We start from the raw sequence: 22547 nt of genomic DNA, 5'->3' as shown, positions 1-22547 counted from the left end.
AAAGATTAAAGATATTAGAAAAAAAAAAGCAGTCATCTTACAAACAATTAAAGAAGAAATAATACCAATCCTTCACAAACTCTTTTTAAGAAATAAAGGAGGAACACTCCCCAACTCATTCTGTGAGACCAGCATTACCCTGACACCAAAATCAGACAAAAAGCATTACAAGAAAGCTATAGAACGATATCTCTCATGAATATAGACACAAACATCTTCAACAAAATGTTAACAAACTGAATCCACCAACATGTAAAAAGGTTTATATTCCATGACCAATTGGGATTTACCTCACAAATGCAAGGTTGCTTTAACATCTGAAAATGTGATAGAATAAAGGACAATAGATGCAGAAAAGCATTTGACAAAAATCTAACACCCATTCATGATAAAAATTCTGAACAAACTGGGAATAAAAGGGAACTTCCTCAACCTGATAAAGAGCATCTATGAAAAACCCACAGCTAAGATCATACTTAATGGTGAAAGACTGAATGCTTTCCCGCTAAGATCAGGAACAAGACAAGGGTGTCTGCTTTCTTCTATTCAGCATTGTACTAGAGGTTCTAGTTAATGCCGTCAAGCAAGAAAAAGAAATAAAAGGCATTCATGTTCAAAAGAAAGAAGTAAAACTGTCTTTATTCACAGGTGACATGACCTTCTGTGCAAGAAATCCTAAGAAATCCATAAAAATACTATTAGGACTAATAAACAAGTTCAGCAAGGTTGCAGGATGTAATTATACAAAACTCAGTCATTTATTTATATACCAGCAATGAACAATCCAAAATGAAAATTAGAAAACAGTTCCAATCACAGTAGCATCAAAAAGAACAAACAATTTAGGAATAAATTGAACAAAAGAAGTGTGAGACTTGTATACTAAAATCCACTAAATACTGCTGAGAAAATCTAAATAAATTGAGAGACAGTCCACGTTTATGGATTGGAAGACCCAATATTATTCATATGACAGTTCTCTTCAAATTGATCTATAAATTCAATACAATTCCTACAAGTTGACAAGCTGATCCCAAAACTTATATGGCAAAGTAAAGGACCCAGAACAGTCAAAACAATCTTTACAAAGAAGAGTGAAGTTGGAGGGACTATACTTCCCAGTTTTGAAAAGAGCAGTCAAAGAGTCAGGAGGAGAACCAGAAATACATAGGGTTATGATTGCTGAGAGCGTTTTCGTCTAGTTCCTGCTTTCAGGAACCCAAACTTTTGAAAGAATAGTCTGTACTTTTTGTCTCAGCTGCCTTAGCATCCACTCACTCTTTTTCTCTGTGAGCTGGTAAATTTCTGTTTAATTTTCCTTCTTTTAAATTTAACTGATAGGTAAGTATGCTGAAAGTTATAAACGCTAGTTTCCTCTTATGATATCAATCTATACCACAGTTTTTACAATTCTGGGTCCTTTAGAACTGAAGTCTAGGAAGGAAAGTTGCATTTTTACAACATCAGACTTAATGAGCTGAAAAGTTCAAACAGATAGATAAAAATTTAGGAGAGATTATGGAAGTTGAGTATGCTGATATTTTTCTCCCAGGGTTTTTTATTTTTGAGTATGTTGCACACATCCGTGTGTGTGTATGTAGGTGTGTATATGCTTAAATATTTTATTATTTAATCTATTTAACATATACATACATAGCCTTTATATTTTGTATGTCTACATATATGGGGCTAAGATATATTTGTAAGTTATATATAATATGTATATTATTAAATATATATGTTATATAAATAGTAAATGTTGCAGGCATTCTTTGGGTATAAGAGAGCCACTTGAAACTAGCTTTAAAATAAAGAGAATTTGTTGGAAGAAGACTGGATTATCTCAAGGAACCCAAAGGCAACAATTATAGTTGCACCTCAGAAGAGACTAGAATCAGAAACTAGAAGGCTATCAGGATTTCCAGGAGTCAGTTGTCTGTATATCTCTGTCGCTGACTGCCTTTTTCAGCCTCTCCTATTCTCACTTTCTTTTTTTTTCATTCTCCAACTCCATCTTTTCTTTGTATGAGCTCTCATTTCTGCTTCTCTCAGTGTATGCTTCATTTTTATATCTTAATCTTTGCAGTTCGGCTTTCCCTTCTTAGACACTCATGTAGCCAAACTTGATACCCCCGTGCAGCCCTAAGTTTACATGTCATCAGTTCAGGCAAATAATACAGAATGAAGAATATCTCAATCCCACTTCTAAAACTTCTGGGAGAGTAAATCACATTTACCAGGTGTTCATCCCTGATCCAATCAGCTGTGGCGCAGGGACAGGATCAGGTCATGTAAACAAAATTGCCAAAAATATCTCATTCCCTCTGCATCTCTCTGCATCACAAAACTGACTTGGGAGTCATCATTTTCTAGGCATGAATGAGATCACTAAGGGAAACTGTAAAGAGTGTGAGAAGTAAACTAAGGGTGAACCATGATGAAAATGTCTAAGGGATGGGTGGCCAATAAGGAGTCAGAAGATTCAGTGAAGGAGTGGTCAGAGAGACAGGACAAGAACCAGAACTAGATATCCTAGAAACTAAGAGGAGGAAAAAATTTCCAAGTGAGGAGGAGTATCCGAGGTATTTATAGTAAGATAATTACTGAGAAGAATCCATTGACTTCAGCAGTTAGAAGGTCATTAGTGTTAGAAATTTTTCCTTTCCTATTACGGTGGTGATAGTAGGTATTGTTTTTCCATTTTAATGGGAACAAGGATATTTAAGGCAAAGGAACGAATCTTTAATTGCGGAACATCAGTATACAAGAGTGTATTATGTTAGGCTAATACATTTAGCCTAAAATTATGCCCCCCCCCCAATCGTTACAGAGGTTGCCTGATATAAGGCCGTCTTTCATAGTTAATGTGAATAAAATCAAGGTTGTTATTGTTATGTATTGTCAGAGCCATAGGCTATAAGAAGAGAGCTTGCTTTTTGGCAGGGCTTTATTATTTCTAGGGTTCTACTCATTTGCAAATTCTAGAAGGTAGGAGAGGAGGGATATTCTGGGGGTTTTAGTTTGATTATATTGTATATTCTTAGAGTATTTTTTCTGTCTCTGACTATGATAGAATGAACAAATTTTTAATAATGTGGAGTTTTAATACCCAGGAGTACTTAATGTTTTTTGTTTTCAATTCTCCTTCAACCTTGGTATGACTTACAGCATTCTGGAATTTGCTTATGAACCTCATAAGTTCAGACTTGAACTATTCCCTTAGTTCACATAGCTATTTAGTTGTCTTTTATGCCTCCTGATAAATTTTTCTCTACAAGCCAGTGATGAAATTTGAACTTTACTTCGAAGGGAGTGTTTCTGTACTAGTCATCCATTATTTTGATGTATTAGCCAAACATTGACTGACAAATGAATCTACAGAAAGCAATCCAAAAAGAAATAATTGGATCTCTCCTACAGTATAAAAATTTCACATTTTAGAAAATTATCCTATTAAAGCTATATAGTTTTCTACCTTATAAAATAAGAATAATACTATCTCCTAGAGTTATTGAAAAAAATTAAACTAATATAAATTAAAGCACTTTGTGAGCCACAAAATGCTACAGTTTAATTAATATTATTAATTGTGCTGTCTCTCACATGAAAGCAATTATAGTAACCATTGGCACATATAAGTATTTGTTCCCTGTCTTTGCAAATATGGTTTGTATCTTTTGATTTGCTGGAAGAAGTTGGCCTCTAATGGCTGAGGGACAGAGCAGGAGGAACTGCTGCTTTTTTGGGTGCTGAAAGCACAATGTTGTCCACAGCTTCTAATGTTTCTAATTTAAAAAAATTCAGACTTGGTGTGCTTTTACTTTAAACATGACTCAAGGCTCTGGAAACTTTCTGGATTTTTAATGAGTTTGCTTTTTGGTATATACTTTCTGAAGATAGTGTAACACTTAAAAAAAATTCCTGGCTACTGAAGGAAACTTAGGTGTAATCTTCCCTGTGAATCATTATGTTTTAAAAAGTTAAATTTATAGCTGACCTCGATTCAGCACTGAATTAGTCATTCCTTACTTATGCAGGATATTACATCAGGAATTCCTAGGTTTGTGTCCAACCCTAAGCAGTCAACTGAAGTCCCAGAATAACTCTCAGTTTAACAGACATTTATTGAGTACCTACTGTCTGCCAGTCACTGTAATAGGCTCCTCTCAGCATTGTTATTCAAGTATTTTCAAATTTCAAATAACATAAAACTACCTGAATACTATTGGTAATGAAATATCCAATCATTAGAAAAATAATACCTGAGTAAATGTGTGAATGTGGTAAAATAAGACAAGGGACTCCATTTATGTTCAGAATCCTAGGGCTTTGGTGTTCTGGTTAGATTTTTACAGTGCTCAATGAAATGCCACATATAGGACACTTATTAATAACTGGGTAAAATTGTTAACTGATTGTTCTGGTAAATCTCCAACCACATGTCTGTCTCTTGATCTCTATACTTATCTCTGAGCTCCCAAAGATCAAAATTATAACAACACCTTTATAAAGGGCTTACAGTGTTCAACATAACAACTCCATAGCAACTACTAGAGGGTTTAGCAACTTATTCAAGATCACACAGCTAATAAGTGACAAAGCTCTTTTTCAAAACCACCTCAGCATGACTACAATTACTGTTCTTTCCCACAGTGCCATCCTATTCCCAGTTCCTGACAGTCGTCTGGCTATGTAGGTGTGCTGTTGATGCTAGAGAAAATAATGGATAATAATTTCCTTCTCCCTTGCTTGACCAGAGACTTCTTGTTCTTTTTTTAAAAAACATTTTCCTTTTTAGTTTTTATACATGGATTTCATTTGAAAATATTAAAACTGGCTTACACTGTATTCTGAAATAAAATCCATTTCTGTCTTTTCTCCCTTGCAGCGTTTCATCATGTTTCTGTTTACCCAAAGAAGGAGCTTCCTTTTTTCATCCATTTCACAGCAGGACTGTGTTCTTCTACAGCAATGATAGCTCTTCTCACACACCAGTTTCCTGAAATCATGGGTGTTTTTGCTAAAGCTGTAAGTATGATCTCAAGGACTTGTGCAGAGTATTTGTAAAACACACAAGAAACCATCTCTGATCTGTTTGTGCTAAACCAGCTGAGCAGTGAAGATATTTGTTATAGTAAATTACAGGAATTGATTTGTAAAGTTGCTGCCATAAATATGTTAAACATAAGATTTTGGTGATTTGAGCTGTATTTTTGTTGCTTAGAAGTTTAGAGAATACAATGGCATAACATTATAAAGTTGGTCTTTGTAGATCACTTTTGGTGGTAAGCATAGCCCTTGTTACTAGCTAAAGAATAATCCACCCCTTTTAAATGCATTTTCTTTGGCATTTAAAAAAAATCCCTTGTTTTGTACAGAAGCCTTTTGATTTTTCCATTTAAATGAAATCATTAATTCTCAGGATTTGGTGAATGTTAAATTCAAGAGTGCAACTAGGATGAAGAATAAGTAGGTAAGGTGGGACAGTTGTGACATTTGCCCTGGGTTCAGAATGTGCCTCTTTACTCAAAATTTCTCCCTGTTTTTATATCTACATGTTCTTATTGATCTCCCAACCTTGGGTGCAGAACCATGTACAGACCTTTATTTTAATTTTTACCCTTTAGTTTTGAACTGCTTCCCCATTTCCGGACCCAGGTCCAGAAAGTATTTGAGGACTGATATTAGAGAGAGTATCCCATGATTATTTACTTTTCTACATAAACCTGTTAATTAATATCACTGGCTCAAAGCAAAATTACCAAAGATAAGTCCCTGTAAGTCTCCAAGCCTTTTAAAAAATGTGTCTTGTATATCTTTGTATTTTTACCAACTAATAAGAATTCAAACCCAAAAAGAAAATGTTAATTCATTATATTTCCAAATAGAAAAGCACTGAGAACCATAGAAATACTAGGCCTTACTTGGTAATGTAATTTCTATATTTTTGTCTATGTGCCTCCATTCTAACTCCCTGTTGCCTCACACTTTCTTTTCCTGCATTAAGAGTTTATTTTGTGCCTTAAAGATTAGTTGGTTTTCTTCTGACACCAGTAGTAAGAGCACTGGTTTCTTTTTTTCCCTGAAGGTCAATTGTATAATGTGTTAAGTTGCCACTGGCTGTAGGCCTAGGAGTCTGAGACTACACTTGATTCTGGGTTAGGCTTCAAGAAGGATGACTTTTTACTGTTGTTCAGGGAGCATAGATATTTGGGTTGGAAACTGACTCTTCTGCTTCCTTTTAGCATAAGAAGAAAGCTTAGTGATCATACCATAACTCTGTTGCTTGCAATGGTGCTGACTGGGGAGCGAGTGTGTCTCAAACTGAAATGACTTCACAGTGTAATCTGGCATGGAAAAAAATGGACTAGACAGAGAATCTTGTCAATTTAACAACCGGAAAAAAATATGCAGCTGTGTATTTGAGATCACAGGAAAGCAATGGGAGAGATGGTCCTTGGGTTTCTCTCAGGGCAGTGGGAAGGAGATAAAACAGAGAGAGGAGGAAGATCTAGAATCTGGAGTAGAGATGTAGTCATTGTTAGTAGTGTACTTCCATGAGGTACTGGCTAAAATTAATGTGGCGTGTACTCACTGTTTGCTCTATTCATCAGTGTTAGTATATATATAGTGTCTGCCTTTACCTAAGAGATCTCTGATGCACCCGAAGAGCCTTTAAGATTGCATAGCACAAGCTCCTAGCAGTGTCCGAGAATGAATAATTATACATTTGAAAGTGGAAGCTTCTTTTTTAGACCAAAAGTTATTAATTTACTGTGATTCTAGTTGATGAACAATAAACAGGCATTTGTTTACTATCTTTTGGTATTTGTTGGTAGTGTATAGTGTTTAAAATGTGCCTGACAGCAAACTTTTACAGCCACGTTTTATCCCTGTGGCCTTTACATGTACATTTTAAATTCCTAAAAGTTAAGTATTTACTGAAAGTACCTGCAGACCGATATTTGTTATGCAGCAGTTCCAAGGGCAGTTTCCATTTAAGAATTAATGGGAAATGATTATAGTATAGGCAGGCTCCAGCTTATAAACTCAATATACAAATACCTCAACAGACAGACAGCAAGAAAACTAGAGGCTCAAATTCTGCTTCTTCACCATTTAATATAGTGTGGTCTCTGCCCCAGGAGCATTACCATCACCCAGGAACTTGTTAGAAATGCAGAACCACAGGCACCACTCCAGCCTTCCTGAATCTGCATTTTAACAAGATCCTCAGGTGATCCTATGTACACATTTAAAACTTGAGAAGTCCTGCTTTACTCTACCTGCAATAAGAAGAATTTAGAATTCCTGGATAGTGCCACCTTATCAAGGTGGAGAAGGGGTAGGATTGTAGAGTCGTTATGAACATAGGCTCTGGAGCCAGACTGCTTTGCTTTGGATTCCAGCCCTGACACTTATTGGCTGTGCCACCTTGGGTAAGTTGCTTAACCTTCCCCCGCCACCCCGCATTGTAAAATGAGAATAGTACTACCTCATGGGTTTCTGTGAGGGTTAAATGAGTTTAAAATTTATCCAGTGTTTAGAACTGTGTCTGCTGACAGTAAAAACTAGGTGTTAGCTGTTGTTGCCATCGTCGTCATCATCATCACCAAAGTGCAGCTATAGTGGGAAGCCCTACCCCCTTCATGTTTGGAGGAGCCATGTTCTACTAGTAAAATCAAAATGCATTTTTCCATAGAAATGGTGGTTAAGTATCATTTAAACAATACTATTAGTACTATACTTCTGGTACATTATGTGTACCAGAAAGTGGAGAAATGTTTCAAATTCTAGGCACTAGGCACTAGCAAAGTGCCTTATAGAGCAGAACCAATTGATAAGTTGCAAATTGCCTGTGTTAAAATTTTCAGTTAGGTCAGATATTTGATAGTCAGGTACAGTATCAATGAAGTACAGAAATCAATGAAGAATCTTTGAAACATATTTGTTCTTCTATTTAGTAAGGTAAAGCAATTTAAGAAAATTTCCTAAGTTCCTTCCATTGTTGCCATTGTCTCTTCCTCATCTAATATCTTTTTGTATTAGCTCACATGCTAGAGTAAATTCAGTTTGAATTTGTTAAAATGCATTTGTTACAAAAATTGCCTTTTTGTGAAGCAAGGCACTAGGGATTAATGATTTTTAATAATCCTCACTGAACATCAGGTTTAGATAAATGGAAGGGAATGCACTAGAATGGTCCGTGGTTTTAGTGCCCCTTCTTCTTTTGCATGATATTAAGCTATATGGAGGAAGACTTCATTTTCAGCAAGTTAGGACTTTTTCCTGATTTTTCTCCTCGCCGGACATTAGACATAGAGCAATGAAAAAAAAAATTGTATAAATTCCTGGAGATGTGGAATGTGCTGATATCAGAGCTGATATTCTCTAAGACCAGAATTCCTGAAAAAGGAAAAATTGCTTTTAAGTGGTAGGTCACTTTCTCACCTGCTTTGAAGCCTGCCGGGTTAAATATGAGAGTTCAAAGTAAGGGTAGCCAGCAAACCAATGAACTGGAATCTGATTCTGCTTATCTGAAAGGCGCTTCTTTATTTAAGAGCAGCACTGCCCTCTCCTTAGAGAACCAATCTTCATCTACTCTGGCCTCTTTCATTTCTCTCTTGCAAGAAAAGCTTTCTTCTTAGTAAGCCTTGGGAGGGCATATTACAACAGTGAAAAGACTGAAGATGGTCTTTGGGAATTTCATTAACTTACTGATAAATTCAGGCTTCTGGCATGTGACTTTTTAGTGCTTTGAATTCACAAGTGTGTTTGAATATAAAAATCCCTAGTTGCGTTTTAACTAAATGGGGCAGCCTTTGCAATGTTGGCAGAAAAGATGTTATGGGTAAAGACAGAAATCAGAAAGATTCCCAAATAAATTGTTTGTTTCACTAAGGCAAAACTTGGTTAAAATTTGTTTCACTGAACACATATTGTAGCTGTGCTGGGGTGGGAATGGGCCCAGTTTCCACATATTTCTACTAATCTTTATGTGGGAAAATGTGGTTAGACATGCCAGTGATGAATTTCTGAGCAACTCATAATTGGCTGGCTCCACTGTAACTAGGGCCTAACAATCTGCTTGATTAATTCTTTAAGTACTACATTAGCCAAGTTTGCATGATTTCCAAAGATATAGAAGGTCAGATGTTATACTAACAAAAGACCTCTCTACAGAATGTCTCACTGGGATTTCTTCAGTCCCTTCCCAAAAATAATTAACATTTTTCTCCCCAGATTAAATTTTAAAAAATAATAAGCAGATATAAATGCTTATTGTCTTTTATTGAACAGCGACCAGAACTTTTGAGAAGGTTTGTCCACAATTATCATTTTTTGCAGGGCAAAGATTGTCTTCATAACTAGGGGAGTTGATAGACAATTGTAACCATATATTGATATATACCAGTAGAAAAAAATATATATATATATTAATTTAATTAATTTAATTTATTTATTTTTGACTACATTGGGTCTTCGTTGCTGCGCGTGGGCTTTCTCTGGTTGGGGCGAGTGGGGGCTACTCTTCGTTGCGGTGCATGGGCTTCTCATTGCGGTGGCTTCTCTTGTTGCGGAGCACGGACTCTAGGCGCATGGGCTTTAGTAGTTGTGGCGTGCAGGCTCAGTAGTTGTGGCTTGCAGGCTCTAGAGTGCAGGCTCAGTAGTTGTGGCACACGGGCTTAGTTGCTCCGCAGCATGTGGGATCTTCCCAGACCAGGACTCGAACCTGTGTCCCCTGCATTGGCAGGCAGATTCTTAACCACTGAGCCACCAGGGAAGCCCGAAAAAAAATATTTTTAAAGGTTCCTAATTTTCCATTGTCATAACCAGTGATGTGAAATCTGTTCATAGGTAAAAGATTTTTTTAATATTCTTCATCTGACTTTATTAATACTAAAAACCTATGAGAGTTACATTCTTCTTTATTAAATACATAGGGCCCCATTTAGAAATTAAACTGACAATTAAAATGTTGCTTTACTTTGTTTGAAAATGGATTATTTTCAAGAACTAATATAGTTTTAAAAACATTCTGAATTGTAACTAAACTTAAATTCCTGTAAAATACTCTTCTATAACCATGCTGTTTCCACAGTAATATAGCTGAGGTATTTCCCAGAGAGTATCCTGATAATAAAATGAGCCTATTGTGACAGGTCAAAAATTTTAAATGTTTACACTTTTGTTCCGTTGTTAGTGCTGCTAAAGTCTTTATTTGGGCAGTCTGGCATATTCCAATTTTGATTTTCTGAATTAACTGGGATATTTGTAGCAAGAGAAAAGTTGTTCTCTACTCTTTATAAGGGTAATTTCTCATGCTTCATCCTCATTGTTCTCCTTCAAAAAGAACCAGAATGAGAAATTTATGAAATTGCTAATGTTCTTCTTTATCCAAATTTTCTAAGTACTGAACTCTTCAAAGGCAAAAGTAATAATAATAATAATAATAAAAGTTAGGGCAATGCACTTTTTAATGCATGTCTGTATCCCTTCCCCAGGATTTAATTCAGTTTTGAAGTTTGTGGAAAGCACCCTCTTTCCCTATTAAACATGTGCTTGACAAGTATGAAGTTCACAAAATCTCTCCCTGAATTTATTTGGCAGTATATTTAATCATCTTTTCCCCCCTCAAAGTGAAAGTCTCAGTGCCAAAGTCTAAGATATCCTGTCACTAATTTCTACTAATATATTTATTGTTAATTATTAGCACTTGAGGCAAATGGACTGCATAGCAGTTTTTAGAAGAGCTGTGCCCAGATATTGATGTAAATCACTCATTCCAAACCCATTACACTAGTGGTATTAGAATTCATATTAGGAAACCTACTGGGTTTTGTTTTAGAAAACATCTTTGTGTTTTGCAGACCCAGCATAATCCTCTAAATGGAGAGAATAATGGGTACAGAGGAAAATTTAAATCGCAAGGAATAGTTATTTTGGCTTTTTTCTTGAGTGGAATTTTGCTCCTTCCCCCACCAATCAAATTTCTAATGCTCAAAAGAACTAAATTAGTGCAACTACTTAATATATTACAATTCTAAACCAAGTAACATGGACTTCATTAGTTTTCTTTTTTTAAGAGTTTATACTTACACTGTCATTTATTCTTACCAGAAGCATTGGAGGACAGACTATGATCTTCCAATGTAATAGATGAGGAAGTTTGAGCCGTTAAAGGTAAGAGAGTTCCTTGAAATCACACAATAGATAGCCCGTTAGTCATATATATGCTTGGTTTCAAAAATATGTCACCTTACAACGTATACTAAAACAAGGACAAAAGAATAAATTTCAAACCAAATACAGTAATGCTGAGGGAATATAGACTGATGGAGTGATGATAGTAAATTGGCTTTGCTAGTGTCTTCCCATAGGAGATGAATTTGGAGAAGAGTTTTTTTGTTTTTTTTTTTTTTAATGTTTAACCCCACTTCTGGGCTGGGTTTTGTTTTTTGTTTTTTTTTTTAATTAATTAATTAATTAATTAATTTTTGGCTGTGTTGGGTCTTCGTTTCTGTGCGAGGGCTTTCTCTAGTTGTGGCGAGCGGGGACCACTCTTCATCGCGGTGCAGGGGCCTCTCACTGTCGCGGCCTCTCTTGTTGCGGAGCACAGGCTCCAGACGCGCAAGCTCAGTAGTTGTGGCTCACGGGCCTAGTTGCTCCGTGGCATGTGGGATCTTCCCAGACCAGGGCTCGAACCCGTGTCCCCTGCATTGGCAGGCAGATTCTCAACCACTGCGCCACCAGGGAAGCCCTGGAGAAGAGTTTTAAATAAAGAGGCAATGTGGATTGTCAGAAAATAGAAAAGGCACTTAGATTGCAGAAGTGCTTAACTGCAAAGGTAGAAGTAGACAAATAAGCTGCCTGGAAAATTCTTCATAGTATAAGCCTATTTGATGAACTCTGATGTTTTAAAATAAAGAATGCACATTTGCTTTTCTGTCTTCAAACTGATTCACTTTAATTTCATTCCTGTTCTGGCTAGTAAACCACTTAAGAAAGAACACTGATCATTTATACCACATACTCACACAACTGTATAAAGAACTTCAGCCTTTCTAACTGTCTGAAATGTGCAGTAATACTGAAGAAACAGTAGGCACTCATTTGTAGTGATTCAGAGGGAATTTAATTAACTCTTTGAAATGGTAAAAAAAAAAAAGTCTTAATATAAACTACAAATCTATATCTTATGTTTCAACATCACTCTTCTTTCAAAATCAAAGGTGAAGTTTGTGAAGGACTGTGAGGGGAAGTTTAACTGAACAGAATAAACTTTTGGTCTAAAATAACATAACTCGTGGGGCTTTTTTGTTTGTTTTGTTTTGTTTTGCTAAAGTGGGATTTTTAGGTAGCAGATGTACTTCTAGCAGTTGTAACAATACATCGGAAACTTCGATGTGTTCCTTAATGTCGATGAGGCCTCAATGAAAGATTGGGTGTTAATGGTAGTCTATCTGAATTTGAGGAAAAAATAATCTTAGTTCTGTAATAATATTAAGATTGCCTTATGTCCATCTCGACAGCCAGCTTCAAGAAAAGAAATTATTTGGGCTTCAGGTGATGCTCAACAAAATTAAGAGAACTGATATTCAGAGAATTCAGACCACGTAATCACCCTTTAACCTCATCCTGTAATTTCAAGCGTTCTGGAAATGAAATGTATATGTACTATTCAAAGTGTAGAAAAGAGCTATATTCCCATTGAGCACTCTTGCATATTACAAATAGGATATACAGAGAAAGAAGCAGTTTGGGGAAGAATTTAAGAAGGGAACATACTCTCATACTCTGTTAGGAACATGCCAGCTCTTGTTTTCATCTATTCAGTATGCTGGAGTCCCAGTTTCTTTCTGATGCCAGAGTTCAAGCTTTTACTCCCAGGTAGCAGCAGGTTTACAATTAAATTTTAATCCCTCAGTGTTGTTAAACTCCTACCTAGAGTATAGCCACAACTATTCTTGGCAGACAAATACACTGCTGTTTTTCCTTCAGTCACAGTGAGATAGAAGAATGTTCTCTGGTTGGGGCGTGGATGAAGGCACTTTACTAATCTTATACATAATTCATCCTTGGTTGCTGGGGATTCAAAGTTGAAACTCTGCCCTCTGATAAAATTCAGATGGATTTTTTTATTTACTTGACTGTGATCCCTTTGGGATTTAGTCCTTATTGGGAGCCCAGGGATTCTAATTCAACAAAGCCCTAGCTGTGTAGACTTTTCTTATTAATTTGCTCTTGGTGTATTTTAGCTTTTATAATACTGACTCTAAAAAAATCCAAAACCAAAAACCTGCACTAGAACATGCAGTTCAGAATCCTGGATACCCTGAAAAGATTCTTGTTTCAGTACTGGCTTATTGAATGAAAAGACTCCAGTAGGGCTTATCTTAATTTGTTTTCAAAGTTTAGTTTTTAAAGAGCCTCAGCATTTAAAAATATGTTAACTATTATTCTTTAACATGCTATAGTATGGTAATGATTATCCTGTAAAATACTGTAAGTTTTTGATGTTTGAATTCATTATATTCAGATGTTACTACCAATGAATTTGTTCATCATTCATTCATTCATTCAAGGAGCAGATATTTATTGGGCACCTTTATGAAATATGAAATGCAATCCCTGTTCACAAATAACGCATAGTCTATTGGTAGAGGGTTTAAGGTAGGCAAGACATGTATTAGTGTAAGACAGAGGCTACTGCCATAACAGTAGATTAGGTCATCCTTGCGGATTTATTCATTTGACTAGAAGTGACTGATGAGTTATTTTCACATGCCTCACATAAGATTTAGTGACCCAAAAAAGTCAATCTAGACTGATAGAGGCTTTTTCCTTTCAGTCAAACAAGAGGAAATAGAAGGAGGTCTCTTTATTTTATTCTTTTTCAGATATCAGACATGAAAGACTTTCATCTTTACACATAAATGATGAAGTTTGTGTTTTTGTAAACAGCAGTATTCATTATGTTCATCTGAATAGTTTAGAATTTATTAAAAAGTGAAGTGCTCCACAACTCAAGATTGAAATAAGAAATGTCACCCCTCAGATTCATATAGTAGCTGCCGTAAGACTAAAGCCTACTATACTCATTCATTTTTATCTTTGTCTTTTATATCCTCTCATTCCTAATAATGACAGATTAATAAGGGCTAAGGACCATCCTGGTTTAGAAAATGAAAGTGTGATGTCAGAAGCAGAATGGGACAGCAAAGAGTTAGGACTAAAATCATGTACCTCTGTGGACATGTGAGAAAGAAAGGGAAAGAACCACTCAGAATTTCCCAGAGCCCACTGTTCATGTCAAAGCTGTACCCTGCAGTGACTGATTCTGAAAATATATCAGGTTAATTAAGAAAAATAATAAAAGGATATTGGATTAAGGTACTAAAATAAGCTGCCTTTTCCCTCTCTTCCAAGCTGAATTTTGCTGATCAATTCTGAATCCTGGATAATTCTACATTTTGACAGGGGGAACTGCCAAGATTTTCTCTCTAAACAACTGAAAAAGATTTCCTGTCTTTATTGGGCTCAGTCAAGTATACGTACTGACTGGATCATTGGGGATATGACCTTGAAATACATATTAAAATATTTTTTAAAAATAGGTACAGAACCTGTCCTTGGGGAATTTATACTGTTAGGCATGTAATCATTAGATATGGTAAAATGATGAAAGTATATTTAGTAGAAGAGTAGGCCCAAGGCTGTACTAGAGGGTTGAAGAATATACTGATTTAACGCATTGTGGCAGCAGAAGAAAGAAAGTGGGATGATTTGAACACAGACTTACAGGCAGAAGACTGCAGATCAGGCTCTGGAGTTAACTGGTAATTGTTACTTCTCTAGCAATTTATCTGAGCTTGCTATATTTTCTGGAATAAGTGGAAATTATTATTCTTTGGGTAGATGAACAGAACATACATCTCCAAATAATGAATTAGATGCATGATGCTATCTTCCATTTCAGAAGTCTGATTAGTAACATGCTGGTAAGGAGGCGCATTCATATTTCTGGGTTGTAAGGAGCCCACTCTCATCCATTCACCTGTGTTCCCGTTTATACTAGGCTGTGTCTGCTAACATTAGGTCTCTAAAGAAAGACTTAGGTAAACTCCAGACCCCCTAAGTTCCTGTGAACTACCTCCTACTCCCATAGGACTTCAACAAAGATAATGAACACTGTTTTTTTAACTTTTATCTTTCACATGGCATTTAGAGTAGTGATACCTCATTTGGTCTCAAGCTCCATATTGAATTATTTTTAAAAAAATTGCTTTGGAGCAGTAACTTTTCCCTGGTTGCTTAACCAGTCATACAAGTTGAGACTTCTGTCTCTATGCCTGTTTTATAATAGCTGCTCTGGGAGAACAGATGAAAAATAATAAGTTAGTAAGATATTTTATGAGTATTGAGATCCCTTCCATTCAGAAATGTAAATAAAATAACCAGCATGAGCAATCAGCTTATGTCAGATTCCATGGGTTTATGTTACATAGGGAAATTATAGTGCAACCTGAAACATGCTTCTTAATGAATTCATAGTGGTGTCACAGTTGAATGTAAACCCTTGAGCTTTTCTATTGTGAAGGGTTTCAGAAATCACCTTTTATAAACTGCCTAGGGGAGGAGGAAAAAACCAAGATGATACCAACAAATGCTATCACTTAAATGGTTGCCTCCCTTCCAGCACTAACTAAATTGTGCCAGTTAAGTAAAGCAGAAATTTAAGATACTGCTCACCTTTTGGCTTATTCAGTGTTCATAAATATAATTTATATATATACATATATATGTATAAACGCATATATGTATATATACACACACACATACATTTCAATATTCTGTTTTTGAAAGTGGCACCAGGAAAATGCCGTGGAAGAACAGGGTTGCCCTTGCAGTTTTTGTCATCAGAGGTTAGGAAAGTTCAGTTAGGAAACTTGGCAGAAGCCCGATAAATAGCTCTGTTTTTACCTCCAACAAGTGCAAGAAGCCAGAGACCTAATTCGAAGTTTATGAAATCAGAATTTGTATCTTGTCTTTGGCTGTTGTTCTAGCACCCTGTAGTACACCAGAACTATCCTCTCACTTATTAGTAAACTGATTTTGCAGTCCCTAAAGCTCTTTCATAGCTCTCTTCCTATTCAGTATGACCGCAGCTACGGTGAATGTGCTAGCCTCAAAAGTCCAGTATGCCAAACAGGATATAGGGGACCAGTCAAGTTTTAAGTTTGAGAGTCAGGGAAAGAAACATGTATTTTCTATTTTAAAGAATTCCTTTTTTACATTCTAATTTCTTAAGAGTTTGGCTTGATTTGTGTCAGGTTCTGGGCCTGTAAGCCTACATTAATGCATCACAGTTCTGGATAGGATATTTGATATCTCTTATTTACCCCAGAATCTCAAATGATAGGGAACTGTGATTAATGATACTTAGCATTTTGTGGGTTTTACAGTGTAGCTCTCTTCTAGTCCCAGTATCTGTAACAAATGGACTCATCCTTGTGTTTTTCCCATAGGTGCCTTGGTGTTTACTGACATAGATCAAGATGCTGTGTGGCTCTATAGGGGACTCTGAGCCATTTGACAGTCTGGGCACATGCAGTCACCTCACATTATTTAAGCCCTGATCTCAGCATTCTAATTTCTCTGTATTCTCCAGTGTATATAATATGTACTTGCTTGAAATTCCTTATATATTGCTTGCACATTCTTGCTTCTAAGTTTCAGCATAAACCAGTTCCTTCTATTTAGAATGCCTTCCTCTGTCCACTCTCAACCAGGACATTCCTTATCTTTTAAAAATCCAGCTCAAAAGCCACCTCCTATAGAAAGCCTGATTAATCTCATTCACCTGATTCCTTTATTCTGAGACTTCTGTTTCTCAGTGTTAAACTGTTTTGTCTCTTTGTAATTATTGCTTCTGTACATTGTCACCCAGCAAACATAACAGTTCTAGGAATGATGATCCTCCTGCATCCCCATCTTTGTGTGTCACACACACAAACATTTTGAAGGCCTACTGACAACCTTTTCAATTTCCCCTGAGTTCTCATCCACCTTCCGTACCCTTTCCCTTTATTCATAGTTACATTCCTGGAGAAACGGGGCATGTGTTCAGGGTTTGGCCTCCACCTTAGCATGTGTATGGCAGCCTGCTGAATAGGTCCCTACAGTTGGGCAGGATTTAACCCTTTGGTTTGACAGTCTCTGCATTCTATTCAGACACCTTCAAGAAGTAGACATGAGACCAGGAGTAGAGATATTTCCACTGAAAGCTCAGTTAGCTTTTTATACAAGACCTCTGAAGCTGCTGTCGTCAGCAGCTCACTCGACACTCTCCTGCTCTGCCTCTTTTCCAGGAGTCAGGGTTAGTTTAAGAAAAAGCCTCTTGCTAGAAGCCATGACCTCGTACTTTTATCCCCTCCATCTGGTGTGCGGCCTCATGGGGCTGTGCTGCTATGCAGGAGGTGAGCAGTGGAATTCTTTAGATGATGACTTCTGAGCCCACATGCGGAGGCAGTGGGGGTGGGAAGCAAGGAGAACAGTGAGAGCCAAGATCGATGGACCAAAAAGTAAGGTTTGTTCTGGGAGAAATCCTAACTATAGGTAGACTGTTTTCATGAGGTGTTCTTCCCCTAGCTCAAATGGGGGCTCAGGTCAGGGAGCTGTAGCATCCCAGATCTATGATTGATGAACATGGTGTTCCTGCAGTTTTCCTTTCTGCCTTCACAGTTGGGGTTCAGGAGTGGGATAGGTAGGATATGTGAGGGCTTATGCTGTCTCTAATGGAATGCATTCCAGGGTTGAACAGGGAAGGGTTCCCCTTACACACATCATCTCTTGGAGCTGCTTTGTCTCACTGTCTCGGACCTAAACAGAAGTCCAGATTTTGAATGAGGGTGGGAGGAGGGGTTGAGAGCAGCAAAAGTTTTTGATCAAGTGAAAATCTGCTGTCTGCCTCATCTTGCACGGGTTTCTCTGCAGGGTAGATACTCCTTGCCTTGGTGTAGATAAATAGCTTGTCTTGGCTAGAGGTCCCAGGACTTTTACTAGGCTGTGAGTAGGCATCTGGCCTGGGATAGGACAGTTTTTTTTAAGCGCTCTCATTCCCTGTTCTTACTTTCCTAGCCGAGGAGTTGACAGCATTTTTAAAAAGATTGAACTCTCAAAGGGAATTCTGATACATACTTTAAAAGCCCAAAGCTTTAATAACTTCCTCTCATGGCTTCTCATGACTACTTCTGCTCTGTCTACACATTTAGCATCCCTTTAAAAGGACTAGATAAAACTAAAACAAAAATTTAACTGTTAATCTGAAAAAGAAAAAAGGAATAGAAAGAATTAGGAACCAGAGCTGATTAAACATGGACCACTAAATGTAGTATAGTGATCGTTTGGTGGTGGTGGTATTAGTGGCAGAAATGGCAAAAAGGGGGTGCATTGATGAGGTTAAGGAAGGCCTAAGCTGTTCCTTTTGTAAATTCTGTTCATGTATACTCTCCTAGGATATTTTGTATCAATTTCTGTCCTAAAGGTGCTGGGATTCTTGTGCCTCCAGCCCTAGGCACCCTCAGTCTTTGAGGAGAACACACAGGATTTGAAGTCAGAAGCCCTTGGTTTGAGTTCTGGCTGAGCCACTCAACATCCACAGGACTTTGGACAAATCACAGAGCCTCTCTGAGCGGCACCTGTACAATGAGCGTAATTCCTATCACAGGGTTGGTGAGACAATTACATATAAGCTAAAGTGTTTATACATGAAAAGCCTTTTTATAAATATCACAGTTATTCTTGGGGAAGCCCCACCTTGAAAGTTGTCAAATAGAACAGCTGTGGATTAAACTATCTTTCTTATTCACTCAGCTTAGCTTTTCTGTTTGGTCAAGTCTGCTTACTGGGGTTGATGGTGTTGAAGTAAAGTCACCCAATTTTGGCTTCTTTTGGCCACAGAGAGAGAACTCCCATGCCCAGCTGCTCTATCCATAGACTCGTAGGCAGAATGGAAGTGAGCAAAGGCAAATTTTAAGCCAGAACACTTCAGAGTTAGGGGACAAAAGGGAGAATGCTTACCTTGCTTTCTCAAATCCAGGATGACTAAAACATCTTAAGTAAATGAGGAAGGACCACAAAGTTGCTCAGAGATCATTTAAGCCATAAATGGGAAGTGGAAAAACGTACCTATACCCTCTCTTTTATCACTTTGACCTTTGGGGTCAGGGACAGGTATAGTACTGACACCCCACTGGCCGTTACCTGAAACCTGCCAATCACCAGCTTCTGGGAAAGCTCAGTCTAGTGCAGCAACTGTGACATATTTACCCTTGTAAAGCCACTGCTTGCTCCCCTCTAGTGCCTTTCTCTTGTGGAGATCATCTCTGGAACCTAAAGCTATCCTGTTTTCTAACCTAGTAAGAGTTAAAAACAACAACAGGTGATGAGCAGGAGGCCTGATAATCGTACCTCGTGCAGTCATAGGAGACTGCCCTATCATTGATAGCATGTAGGACACGAAATTGCACTCTCTCCAGCGTGAACCAGCCATGAGGAGTTCTACAGTCTCAGCCACTCTGCCTGGGTGGGAATTGTCCACTGTTGATCTCTTCTCTCCATGCCCTTTCTGTATCCTTCCCCTGCCACCTCCCAGAGGGGTGCCAGTCCCCAAACCAACAGCTGCCTGCATGTTAATAGTTTTATAATATTCCTCGGTTATAGCTGAACCCCTGTTATTGGTATGAGTTTTGAAGTGTTTGATTGAAATCTAGTTGCTTTTTTCTTTTCTTTTTTTTTTGTTGGGGAGAAGGAGGATGACTAGAACCCGTATGCAGCCTGAGATATTTGTGTATATATATCCTCACGGTTGTGCACAGGCTGATAGGGAGGGCGGAGTGAAAAGGAAACATCTCTTTCTTGTTTTCCAACATTGCTTCAAAGATGCCCAACCCCCATAGTAGCAGGCAGTTCCCAAGTGGAGGGTGGGGGCAGAGGCCTCCACCAAGGCCATCAATAACCAGGTGTGAGCTACAGGTCTCTGCGTAATGTGAAGCTCTCCCGTATTTCATTTCTGAACCAGGGGGCGGCTCTGCAGGATTGCTTACGGAGAGCTCTGTGTCTGGCACCTCTCTCCACAAGGCCCAGGCGCCCAGGGTCCCACCGACCTTCCCAGGAATGCATTACATTGTTCTCCGGTGCTGTAATTTGGCTGCAGGAGCTAGGCCTCCCAGGGATGAGAAACATACTCTCCCTACTCTCCCTGCCTTCCTCCCTTGGGTTTCTGCCCTGTGACCACTGAGGGCATTTAAATGAAACCTCAGAAAGGCTGAGGGAAAAAAAATCCTTGTTATCTTTCTTATATTAAGCCATGGAGAAATCAAGGTCCTGAGTGGGTCTGAGAATTTGGCGAAGGACTTAGTGGTTGGTGTGCTTGCTAAGGGAGGTGAGAGAAAGGGAAGAAATTACTCTCTGTAACAGGGAGGAAGAAGACTGAGGCAGTGAGTGGTCAGGATTCAGACCTACAAGACTTTGCAGACAGACCCTCAGGGCCAGGCAATGTTTGATTCTTTTAAATAATCTGAAGTCCCTGATTTCATTTTTCTAGCGTCACTCTAAGGAAGAGTATGGATTCATGCTATTATTCAAGGCCAGCAATAATACAAGTTGGCTTTTATCTGCAGGACTATGTTAAGGCTGGCATTCTTACTTTTACATAAGAGGAACTGGCTATAGGCTGTGAAGCTGAGGTATTTAAGTCTTGTGCCTTCTCTAAAAGATTCTAAGATCCTTAAAGGATAATGTCTTTTAACTTAATTTGTATCCAAATAGCATTTTCTGCAATGCATTATACATAAATATTAAAAGCTAAAAGAAATGAAGACCAACAGGAAGGAGTGAAACAGGTGGCAGGCTAAGAGACTGCTGATCTGAGGAACAGGCCTCTAGTGAACAGAGGAGAGATGGGCAAGGGGGAGATTAGAGGCAGTGAGTGAGTAGCAGCAGAACTAAATGGGGCCCTGACTGCACCAAATAAAGTTCTCGTTTTGCTGCTTGTTCCAAATAAATTAGTTTCTGTTTGTATAGTGCAGAATGGACGCCAGTTGTGTAAAGCCAGTCGGAATGCAGAGGCAAGCTAAGGAATAAGAGGAAAAATTAATTGCTTGGCCATTATTCTTTTTTGGAGCCACATAGCCTCTGTAATAGGGCTTACATGGACCTCTTTTCTCTCACTATCCACCTCACTTTTCAGACCTCTCACTCTCTGGACAGCTTGCTGTTCTCTTAACCATTTATAGGAAATTGCAAAACTTGGTCTTTATGAACTAGAACTTGGAGCCCAGGGAAAAGCACAGAGCAGTATGAGATGCCAGAAGAGGCCCGCTTCCTTCCACAGGGTAAGAACCAAAAAAGAATAAGATAACAGAACACAGGTAGATTTAGCTCAGGTTGATTTGCCATGGAAGGCCTAGGCTATCATTTATGTGGTAACCTGGATAACCTTGTGAGAGCTGAAGCTAACTGGGACCTGAGAGCTCTTCCCAGTGGCCCAGCATACAAGACAGCACCCTTTTGTAATTCATTCAACTCTATTCTTGAGTTCAGACTGACTATGAGCCCCTTACCCTTCCACTACCTTAGAGCTTTCCTCCTCTTAATCCTAGCTCAAGACGTCAGAAACTCTTCTTTTCCCCTCCCATTTCCCCCCTCCCTAATCCCACCATTGGCTCATCAGTTATCCAGTTGACTCCACTCTGCAAGGAAGACATTCCCCTGGCCTGACTCACTCAGTCCTATTTCTCCACAGGAATCCCCTCACCGCAGACCACAAGGGCCCTGACTAGTTCATGTTTTGTGTTAATGGATGTGAAACTGGAGCAAACCCCCTCACCAAAAGAAAAACCACCCTAAACTCTCCCACATGGGTCTCAGCAGGTTACACAAATATTAGTCCTATCATCCAAATAAATCTGCCCCCACGGCCCAGAGCTATGGCACCCCCATCCTCTTGCTGCCTGTGCGGAGTAAAGCTGCTCCACAAACATGGGAGGACCCCAAGGGGTGCTGGAGAGGAACTCGGGAAAGGAAAGTGGCCTATGTTCAGAACTCCTTGTGTAGGCTCCTTAATATACAGCCTGCTGTCAATACCTTACAGTCCTGAACTGAAGATTCTGAGAGAAGTCAGGATGGGCTAGACCAGTTAGAGGCTTTGGTAAGAGGGTCTATTGGCTGGAGTTTGAGGCATAATTAAAACTCAATATCTGAGATAAGTCTGTACCCTCATTTTAGAGATGAGAAGATAGAGGCTCAGAGAATTTGGGTATCTTTCTCAAAATATCAAAAACAGTAACTGGCACAGCTGAGATTTCAACCCAGTCTGTCACAACTGCAAATTTCTGTACCACTCTGCTCCTTTAAAATATCAACAGGCAAGAGATAAGCACTGTCTAAGTCACATAAAAATAGGACATCATGATTTTGGGGACTCTGTGTCCTGCCCTCTAGCTTACTGAGCCTGCTACCTCTGGAGACTCTACCACTACAAG

At 38.3% G+C, this 22547-nt stretch overlaps 1 protein-coding gene across 14 annotated transcripts in view; it reads left to right on the top strand.

Annotated features, from left to right (window-relative positions):
- The window catches only part of ST7L (suppression of tumorigenicity 7 like), a 90527-nt gene that overhangs the window by 56573 nt on the left and 11407 nt on the right, over nt 1-22547 (top strand). For 4 of the 14 annotated variants that reach the window (XM_068540507.1, XM_068540503.1, XM_068540506.1 and 1 more), the window contains one exon: nt 4889-6797. In XM_068540507.1, coding sequence (XP_068396608.1) covers nt 4889-5067 — 179 coding nt within the window. In that variant the 3' untranslated portion in view covers nt 5068-6797. Of the gene's footprint in view, nt 1-4888; nt 6798-11121; nt 11185-16529; nt 18461-18547; nt 19336-22547 lie in introns of those variants that run through there. The other 10 variants (XR_011073561.1, XR_011073564.1, XM_068540499.1 and 7 more) reach the window with 9 other exon arrangements.

This window comes from Eschrichtius robustus, chromosome 3 (assembly GCF_028021215.1).
Source record: "Eschrichtius robustus isolate mEscRob2 chromosome 3, mEscRob2.pri, whole genome shotgun sequence".
Classification (NCBI taxonomy): Eukaryota; Metazoa; Chordata; class Mammalia; order Artiodactyla; family Eschrichtiidae; genus Eschrichtius; species Eschrichtius robustus.
The sequence above is the reverse complement of the archived record's forward strand: the minus strand, read 5'-3'. Positions and strand labels throughout refer to the sequence as shown.